The sequence below is a fragment of the Centropristis striata genome, chromosome 11 (assembly GCF_030273125.1).
Source record: "Centropristis striata isolate RG_2023a ecotype Rhode Island chromosome 11, C.striata_1.0, whole genome shotgun sequence".
NCBI classification, from domain to species: domain Eukaryota; kingdom Metazoa; phylum Chordata; class Actinopteri; order Perciformes; family Serranidae; genus Centropristis; species Centropristis striata.
The window spans coordinates 30,346,242-30,357,322 of NC_081527.1; the positions used below are offsets into that span (position 1 = coordinate 30,346,242).

The 11,081-nt window shown below is 40.6% G+C and overlaps 1 protein-coding gene across 1 annotated transcript in view; it reads right to left on the reverse strand.

The window, feature by feature from the left end:
• Positions 1 to 9,266, reverse strand: part of LOC131980876 (zinc finger E-box-binding homeobox 1-like) — an 82,850-nt gene extending 73,584 nt beyond the window's left edge. Inside the window, exon 1 of the mRNA XM_059345183.1 lies at positions 9,179 to 9,266. Coding sequence (XP_059201166.1) covers positions 9,179 to 9,236 — 58 coding nt within the window. The 5' untranslated portion in view covers positions 9,237 to 9,266. The remainder of the gene's footprint in view (positions 1 to 9,178) is intronic.
• Positions 9,267 to 11,081: the final 1,815 nt, after the last annotated feature.

Below are 11,081 nucleotides of genomic sequence, written 5' to 3' on the forward strand. Positions count from 1 at the left end.
CCTCCTCTCAGTGCCACATTTCTTTGCATTCCCTACACCTGCCTGTTTCTTTTCGGTTTACCTTTGAGATGTGTCCCAATTTAAATGGAAGCGAATAAAAGCGAGTAGCCTATCACAGGCGAGCAGTGCTCCACTTCAATGACCAACATGCTGAGGATTACGGCTCGCCTCGGTCTCTACTGTACAACATCCGTGGCTGTGGCTCGGCGTCGTGCCTGGAGGCAGCCAGCAGCTTTGGGCTGCGTTTTCACTGATTTTCCTCTGAGCTCAAGGAGCCGCCGGCCCTCTGTTCTGCTTCTCAGGCGGCAGGAGAAAAAAGAGAATGGAGGATGGCAGGATATGCAAATTGTACCACCACCAAAGGAGAAGGAGAGGAGTTTCCCACCGGCTGAGTTTGAAAGAGTGCTCCCCCTCTCCCATACACACAGGACTTTGAATGGGACTCTTTCTTTATGGAGACACTCTGGCCCGCGTGCACACATGACCCACACAATCGTATAAACTCATTAAACACTCATGCAAATGCACACATGACATTTGAAAATGCAGGTTTTGGGGCGGGAGGGTGGTCAGCAGCAGCAGAATAAACTGGGTCCCTTCACCACATGCTGTCTTTTACAGCTCAGCCTTAGTGAGCACCACACAGTGTAGATTAAAGTTTTAGCTGCTAGCTGCTCGGGGAACCTCTTGAATACATGAATATTCAGGTGGTTGAATGGGAACGATGAAAGGCAACAGCAAAGCAGGTTACTTGTGGAAATGGGTGAGGCCACCTTTAAGAAAAGTGCTAATACGAGTTTGGCAGTTCCTCTGAGATTTTATGCACCAGTGGCGCTGGAGGTGAATTTCAGTTCTGGTTCCACATTCGGCTTTGTTTTGAGCGTAGGTGGCAGTGAGCAAACTCCGTCTTCATGACATCAATTTTAAATGGCATTGTGAGTTCAGAGGAGGATTTGTCTTTACTGTAATATTACTTCAATTTAACACTGCAGATGTTACAGAAAGTGGATCTTTTTAAACCACTCTCCTGAGCATTCCAAGCATGGCATATATATATATTTTATGTGTTACATTTTTGAAGCACAGCAGCTTTAATCTCTGAATATATTTAATTGATTTATAGCAACAAATGCAGCAATTTCTTTCTCAAATCATACGGAAAGAACAGGCATTTGTACTTTTCTGTGATTGAATCATTATTGTGAATATTTCTGATTGAATTGGAGTCTTGGATGTGTGACAAGAGCCATATTTGCAGCCTAGGCAGAGCAAGTATTGGGTAATAATGCCAGCTAAATTTGTCCTCAAGGTCCACCTGCATTATACTGCAATTCAAGCCTTGCACACTTGACGCAACAAAGGCGTTGTTTAGCCCTGCATTGATCCAGGCGTGTAGGACTGGGACTTGAGGGCTGGGGTGACTAATGATGTACACAAGTGGAGACTCATATTTTGAAAGTGACACAGTGAAGACACAGTTTTCTTTGCGTCAAATCATCACAAAATATGGTGCATACTTATTCTAACAGCTTAATTATCTGCTATTATTTTCATGTTTACTTTTGTAAAACTTTAAGCATCACACAAAGAAAATAAGGCACTGAAACTCTATGGAGCATCGAGCTGTTCACTGCCACAGTGCTTCTGAGCACATGTGGCTCATGAGCTTTGTGGTGTAATGCAGCTCCAGGGCTGCTCCACTGACCTCTGACCTGTCTGTGAAGGACTTGGAAGGGGGTGGCGGAGACGGGCTATCTTCCAAAAGCCTGTGTTCTCAACTCCGGTGCTACAGACAACGTATAGCTTTGAGTTTCAAAAGCCACATTGCCACGTATGTTTCAGATTTATTTAGACTCCTCTGTGCAGTGCAACTGGTTTCTGTTCAGTTTCGTATCAAATGAGAGGGCAGCTAACCATTTCCCTTCCACTTGGACTAAAAATAGTTCTCATGTTGAGTGTTCATAAGCAGTAGAGGCAAATCACACCTGTGCATGAGAACAGGCACATCTGTGCTGCCCAATGTTTTTAGTCATTTGTAGTTTGATTCAGGTTACTTTCTGTAGTTTAGACATCTTATTGGACAATTAATCATTCAGAAACTCTCCCACTTTCTGCCTTTATAATCCATCAGATAAACTCAAATAGGCCATAGTTTAAATTACTTTCTTCATATCATTGTCATCAACTTTCTTCTTCAGTTTTACAATACTTGCTATAAAGTGTATGAACAAAATGATGCTTTATTTCATTTCACAAGTCACAAGTCTAATCCCCCCTTTATTCAGCTATATTGAGTCATCTGCCTCAACTTTCCACGCCTGATCTGTCAAGGTGCCTCTATCGGCCGACGTCATCTAATTGAAATGCAACAGCGTCCGCAAGAACGGCTGATTTTTCCCCAACAGGCACCATGTTAATGCATGTAAATCCAAACAAGCAGGCCTCTGTTGTTATGCAAAGCCTGGAGGAAAGTAGCAGTTTCCCACCTTGATGCTAACATACTCACAACACACACACACACACACACTCTCTCTCTCACTAACACACAAACACACACACTCAATTAGTCACAGCAGCAGCAGCATCAGTAGGCCTGACGCACCTCCCCCTCTGGACCATAGAAGGCGATGGGAGGAGTTAATGCTGACTGCTGAAGACATCCTGTAGTGCTTTGTCATTCCACAGGAACATTTGTGCAGGGGAACAGCACACACACACACACACACACACACACACACACACACACACAGCCTGAAGCTCTTCAGAACAAGGAGAAAGTAACATGAATGACCAATTGTCATGGATAATTAACAGCTAGTACTGTTGACCACAATCACTTCTAATTCCACTCAGGACCACTTCCCTCTAACACTGCATCAATATTCACATTACACTCCAAAAATATATTACTTAAGGCAGGAAAAAGTAAAAGTCATCTATATAAAATATAGCTTTTGGTTGTGCTGGGAGTTCTTTCTTATCGAACTGATCTACCGAGTGTACTAAGGTGAACTCGGTCAATGCTAAAGCCTGTTAGCTACACATAAATGCTGAGAAATATCTCAGAGGCAGGACACTCACATGACTCCTCTGCTCTGTAAACAACTGTAGCTGAAGCACCTTAGGGTGACCTTAAGAAAGTGGTTCATTCATAAGCAGACAAAAGGCATGAAAACATTCTGCAGCGTTTATATTTAACCTTTTATATCCTTTAATAGTGTGCGATTGTACAGCCGTAGCTCTTGTAAGATGAGGCTTGTACAACACGCAGGGCACTGATAGAGCATTATAACTTCAGCATCTACACAGAAGAGCTGAATAAACACCAGACGCACAGAGAAAATGTAACTCATCTCTTCTGACCACAGCAAACTGATCAAAGAGCCAATTACCACAGAGACAAAAAACTATTCCTTTACATCATAATGCAAAGCACTTTTATATCAACAAATGTCTGTTTCCCTGAACAACTTGTAAAACAGCAATCAGTAAACGTTGCAAACTCCTTTTGTTGATTTGCTACTTTCGCCACTAGTGAAAATGCTCCATATAATTTAACCAAACGCACATCTGCAGCACAAATAAGCGAGGGCTTGAAGATTATTTTGCAATTTTAGAGATTTTTTAAGCATGGCATCCACTTTTGAAGCGTATCTGGTAGTAACATAGAGTTTTTAGCCCCTAGTAGAGCTGCATAGAGCTTTTTTAAGGAGTGGGTTATGTCTGTGACGCAATATATTTCTGTCAGTGGTTTTGCACTATTACACTGATCTACAGGTGGTGGTAACATGTCAAGATAGGCTGTAAAGCACCCTCAAAGGCAGATATATAAGATTGCTAGCTGGTTTACATTAGATGTAAACAATGCAGGGCTTAAAATACTTTTTGCAGAAAAAGAAATGCACTCAACAAATTTGATTGTCCTCAAGGATATGCACAACTTCCAAATTGGTGAGACTGAATGTAAACATAACTTGTTTACAAGAAAACTCCACGGGGCACCTCTTAACACCTAACCCTTTCCGTATTCCTCCAAAAAAACTCCTACAGTACGGGTGGATAACTGCCGCTGAAGGCCCGGGCCCTGGCAGGCTCGGAGGTATGAGCAGTCCAAGCCTGGGAGTAGGCCGCTGTGTTTATCCTGTAAAGGTATGTTAACACCAGGCTGCATTCCTGTAGTCCCTAAATTGCAGTGTTAGATTACAGCCCAGCTGAGAGCACACTCGTACACACATATAAACATGGAGCACTTTGAAGCGACAGGGAAAGGCGTTGGATGACGAAGCCATGACCAAAGTGGCAGCAGCAGCAAACAGGCGACATGCAGGGAGGGCCGACACCTGCCATTTACATAAGAACTGCAGACGGGCAACATGTAGTGCAGCTAAAGATCAAGAACCTTTAATAAAAACTCCACAATTTCTTCCCCGCTATTTTTCTTCACGAGGATGTCCATATATAATTACTTTAAAACCACTGTTTTTATGTACTCTGCATGCTGCTACTACTCACTTTAATGTACAGTGTAATGTGTGGTAAGCGTTTAATTTAGGCACAAACAAGTGCAGTAAGAGAATAGTGAAGGCTGTTGAGGGTCTCTGCAGGCCTATCGCTATATGACACTCATCATTTACTGGCTTTTATAGCAGCATGTTTACAGTTGCTGCCTGGTGGGAAATCATCTCTGCAAAGAAGAAGAGCAAGGCCAACTGACTCTGTCAGTTAGCATTAACACCAGGCAGGTTAGCATAAGATGCTCAGAAAGGGGAGAACAATACCATTCTGTAGCAAACTAAAACAGCACTAAGACACCTGAATGAGTCTCAGTCTCCTCGCAAGCAAACTGCAGCAACTACAGGAAATTACTTCAAAATACAAGGTTTTACAGGTATTACAAGATGGGACTTGGCACCTTTTTCAGCGTTAAATATTCAATTACTACAGCAGAGAGGAAGGACAATGTTTTTTTTAAATTACATGGAGTGGAAGTGGATCTGTTTTCTGCCTCCAACCAGCAAAGGATGGCAGATTTCCTAATCCATCTGATAACGATCTGCTAATGATTTGGTTAACAGTTCTGGTTCACTAAAACATAATTGTGCTAAGAGAAACCAAAACCGCAAAAATAAAATGCCATGCCAACTTCGACACCGTGGTTTGGACCCAAGAAAGAGTGCCCTTCACACATCATCACTGTTATTACCCTTGTGCACCACAGCTGTCAGATTTCTTAATATAGATTACTGTGGTTAATGTGCTGTAAATTAAGGACAACTGTACCAATCTGTGTGATGCTTTGACTTATAATGTTCTCACACTGATCCATAATAATAAACAAGTTTCAACAAAACTCTCAGAGAGGAGGAGAGAAGATTGGTCTCTGAGATGTATGAGGTGTTAAAAGAGCTCAAACATAATTCATTAGTCATTTAATATAAGCAAATCATTGTTTAAGTCAATTTCTAAAGAAAAATGAAAATCATTCTGTGGATCCAGCTTCTCCATATGAGGATGGAGTAATCTGAATATGGTTGCTTGTTTTGTCTAACTCACAGTCCAAAAGCCAAACTGAATCTGTCATCTTAAGAAGTATTTTTTTAAATATTAAATAAATGTATTAACAAAATGATCTGTAGATTAACTGGTAGTGGCCAACGTCCATATTTAGAGAGCAGAGTGGCCAATTACTGTTATATAATTACAACATCATCATGTTGTGGTTTTGTTTTTGTTGTTGAATCTGATAAAAATCAATTTAATAATAACGATAACAATGAGACAAAAGTTGCTAAGCAAAAATTAACATTTAACATTGTTATTTTTTCTGTAGATCTGTCTGAAGTGTATTTATTCCAAACAATTAAAATGTATCAACTAAATAAATGCAAAAAAAGACTAAGCTTAAAAATGCAATTTAGGAATACTTGTTAGTGGGCTTAATAACAACATTTATAAGCTGATTGCAGCATCTCTTTCTGTGTGAGAGTGAGAATGAAAATTTGTAAATTTACATATATGAAAAGTAAATAAACACTGTTAGTGTAGTGGCCTTATCTGGTGTTGGTTCAGTGAAACAAACAAACAAATAATCAGTATTACTGACTATCTCAAAATGGCATTAATCAGCCCGATTATTCAGCAGATAAATTGGTCTTTGACTACTGGTACATAAAATAATCATTGGAGGTTGGGCTCCATGATGACTAAATACATTAAAATGTGTAAAAGTTAAATGCATCTCTCAGTTGTTATATATATAAAAAAGCGCCCATCTACAGTCTATTTACTCCCTTCTAATATGGCAGAAAGTTTGTCCATCATAAGATTATGTCAATGACTTATGTTTACACACTACAAAGTCAGTAGTGTGCTCAGTAGCCTTTGTGACAGTGTAGTTGATCCTATCAGCAGCTGTTTGCCACATCATGGTGAAGACAGACTGGAGGTCATGGTACATTAGCACAGGCTAATGTTTGGCACATCATCTCTTTTGAAATTCAAAAGAGGCTGTGAACGAGTGCTCTCTGTTATGTGGATGAGAACTACTAATAAAAAAAAATACATGTTTGAATTAGGGCTAAAATGAAAGGAACAGGAGAGGCAGAGGAGTTTCACTCGCAGCAGATGAAAGCGGTGCGCACTGAATCACAGCACCTTTTGCCATCTTGATTGTGCGCCCCGTTACACGGACACGCTCCTTTTCACATTATAATCTCATTTAACGGTATATGTTTGGGGAATAAACGAAATGAGACGCTCAGGAATAAGTCCCATCTAGTATTTGAGCCTTATGTTGCAAGGAAATCACGTGGAAATCTTTTAAAATACACCTTTATAGGTGTTGCATCACCTTGCGTACCTGGCTGTCTCCGGTCCAGAAAAAAAGCAGCAACCCCGCCTTCACTGCAGTAATGGTACTGACCGCCATTCCCTTCCGCACACCGCTCAGGAAATTGTATAACGAATTACCTCAACACAATAGATGGAAACGAGAGGTTTGACGGTGAGCTCTATCAGCGCTCTTATTGCACACGGTGGGGAATAACAGAGGAATAAACCACCTTATGCACCGCTCATTTTCCATGCAGACACTCACACTGAGCTGCAGAGTGCATTTGACCAAACAAGGCGACCAATCCACGCACAAAAAACACATAAAAGGGGAAGATAAAACATGCACAAGTGGGTCAGATATGCGTGTCGATGAGATAAATCCCGCGAGAATGAAAGGGAGGCGAGCATCCATGCGAAGCTGGCATGGCACACGGTGAAAACTACAAAAAAAAAATCATCTCTACCTGCACAAGTTGACATTTGGAGCGGTTTTTCCTGGCTCCTCACGAGACACAGAGCCTTAAGGAAACGGCGAGCAGATCCTGTTCCGTTAACGGTCGACAGCCGCAGGTGTTATTTCTGTTTATTTCTAGGCCATTTGTCAGCCCCGTTATCCGCGTTCAGGTAAACATGATGATGGTGATGATGATGATGATGGCTCCTGTACGGACGCACAGAGTCACCGTCGTGTCGTCAGCAGGAGGAAAAAAAAGGTGCTTTCCAGCCCCTCGGCTCACACACATTATGCCTCATAACGGTGTCTAAAATATATAAATATATTGGTTTAAATTTTTTATTGGCTGATACGGTGCAAGAGGGGGCGAGTACAGGTAAGAAACCGTCCAATGAGGGACTCTGGTTCCAAAGGGATGTGTAAATTTAAAGTTGTTATAGCAGCCTACACCTAAAGTCTATTTTTATGTCATTTACCTCATAGCAGGTGCGCTCAAAATATTCTTAAAAATGCTCCAACCCAAAAACACCTTCTCTAAAATCCTTTTATAGTGCTATCACAGAGATAAACATTTATTACACGCATTTTTTATATAATCCATACCTGTATATACTGCATTTTTTATATAATTCCTTCCTGCATATATTGCACTATGATTCACTTAATTACTGCTTAAGCACTTCTGGTTAGATGCTATCTGCATTTCGTTGATTTGTACTTGTGACATGTGCAATGACAATAATGTTGAATCTAATCTAATCTAAAAAAGAAAACACCCTGTGGGTTATAATAGATGACAACAACAACAACCATATAAAAAGCGGATACAATCACCACTAAATAAGATCAGGTGAATATAATGTCAGAACTGGCCACCAAAGACATACTATTAATCCATATTATGTAATGAAGTGACTCGAAATCTACGCTTAGAAAATAATTTCTTATAATGCCAAAAACATTTATTTACAGCATTGCTAATGGTTCACGAAGCCGAATGTACAGGTGCAAAAAGCAACAGTCGAAATGTGCAGCAGAAGAAATTTGCAAGACAATCACCAAAAAGCTTGCGCCGAATAACAAAATTCGCTAAACTCATAAAGCAAAACTGGTGCAGGCAATCTGGGTAGGCGTGTTTGCGTGAAGATAAATGTGCCAAATCTACTTCAAAAGTCTTTTTTCCACTCTTACCTTAACTGAGGGAGCATGTGGTGTTGCAGTTGTGGCAGGGAGGGGTGAAGTGGAGATAAAATAAACATCCCATCTCTTTGCCATCACCGGAGCAGCAGTGTAGCAGACCAAAGCCCATGCAGAAAAGCCCATGCATTCACCACAACAGCACCATTTCCCGTCCGGACAACAAAACAAACCGATAAAGTTGCTTTCTTTTGATCTGGAGAGAGAAACTAACCGTCCGGGGCCGAGTGAGCAGCAAGTTAGCATGAAACTAACCCTGCAACAACCTCGCCCTGAAAAAAAAATCATCCACTAAACTACAAACTGCGTTCAACGGGCCACGTTGTTATGTGAAAGCCCCGCAACCTGCCGCCAAGTGTTGCTGAGGGTGTAAAAGTGGTAGAAAAGTGCAAAAACAGAGAGTGGGAAAGTGAAAGAAAGTAATAATAGAAGCAGCGCTCCTCGGGTTATTATAAGTGACGGATAACGGTTCAGTGTGTCAGGCGGCCCCATGTACCGCTAGGCGGAGAGAGAAGCAGCCAGGTATAACGGTACACCACCACACTGGGATATGAACACACCAATACTCCACTAAACTCCCCCAAACCTGCTTCAACTCACTCCCACAAAGTCTACAGAAGAGTTTACCGAGTGAAAGGCTGTCCGGCAGCCCGCCCGGCTCTCCCAGCGGCGGTACGGAGGAGTTGGACTTACCGCTGCTCCTCTTCGGGTTCGCCTGTTTTCTGCGCTTACACCTGGGGCCATCCGCCATGATCCTCTCGCTGAGTCTGAAGCGCAGCCGCTCGCGAGTCACCTCCTCCCTCCCTCCTCCTCCTGTCTCACCCCCTCCTCTTTCTCACCCCCTCCTCACCCCTCCCTTCCCCCTGTCCGCTTTACGACATCACCTTCCCCCCGCAGGAAAAACACCTGGTTTGCGACATACTGGCCGCTTTTACGGCATCACCTTCTCAAACACCTCAGCACGTGGCCCCTCCTACTGGCCGCACATGGGTGTGTGTGCTCTGAAAAGTCGTTTCAAAGCGGTGGTCCTACCGCTCTGTCTCGGTCGTCCCGGGACTTTGTGTGTGTGTGTTTGCTCCTCCTGCATGCTGGAAAAAAAGAGAAATATAACAGCGAGGTGTCTCTCCACAGGTGGAAATATAGAAATGGAGCTAGAGAGTCGAGCTGAAAGGGAATAAAAGTGCCATTATTCATATAATTTACTTCCATAGCTGAAAGCAGCTAGTCTCCACTAAAAAAGAATCTGGCTGAAGAATCAAATGCAGAAAAACAGCGTGTTAGTTACACAATTTACTATGTCATTAAAAGGTACCTTTTAATATTAAAAATAAATGGAGGCATAAATTAACTGATAAAATGTGAAAAAGATCAAATAGTTTAAGATGGGCCTACGTTTTTAACTATTATAAGATGAAATAAAAAGTTTAATACTTTCCTCGGAAACTTAGTATGAAGAGGATACCTGCCACTATAAAAAAAGAAATGCTTCAATTAAATTATTATTATTTTGACTTTTATTTATTTATGTATTATTATTCACTATTTATCGGCATACATATTTTAAAAATTAATTTATTTGCATGTATTTTATGTATTTACTTGTTTATTTACTTTTTCAATTATTTTATATTATTTGTGAAATGTGGGGAAAAACATTCTCAGAAATTGAATAAAATGTTCTGGAGGATGGCACCTGCCAAATAAAAAATAAAAATACAGAAATAATAACTTGATAAATAAATTACTATTACTTGCCATTAAATGTCATCAATTATCTGATTACTTGTGACATAAATGGATCTTTGTTTAAATTTTCTTCTTTATTTAGATTTCTAATATTTTAATTTATTACATTTTTCCCCTTTTATGATGTGTTCAAAATTTGCAGCACAGATTGCCTCATGAATGACCAGATTTTTAGTACAAAAAGACAGAAAATGAAGTATGATTCTGCAAATGAAATAATTGTAAACCATGATTATGCAACATGACAGTGAAATAATAAAGTGTTGGTGTTTCCAGGATAATATGGAGACATATCTCCCCTGTTATCCAATATATTTGGGAGAAGAAATAGTCCTATTTGTTTCCTAGGTTTGAAAAATATTCAATAAGTCACTTAACTCAGAAGCCAATTAAATTCGTTACGAGAGAAATGGCTAAAAACAAGTTATGGGTGATTGTCATATTGAAGGTCTAAGATGTTCCCCACAGAGACTTAACCCTTAATAGGGCACTCATTGAAATACTTGCAAATTCCAAATTTCAACCCCAGAGAATATTGGATATTACACGCTGCCAGAATGTGTAAAAAAACATACGGAACCGGGGGAGGGGGGTAATATTTTGAGAATAAAGTTTACGAGATTAAAGTGGCAAATCTACGAGAAAAAAATGTGCAGATTTATGAGATTTAAAGTGGTGAATCTTCGAGAAAAAGTTTTTTCTCGAAATATTACCTCCCCTCCCCCGGGTTTATTGTATATTGTATATTTATTTTTGTTCATACTTGGCCCTAATATGCCGTCAAAGTCAAGTTATCCTGGTACAAGTCTTTGAAGAATAACTCCGTTTATACGACTGTTTCTTGCAGATT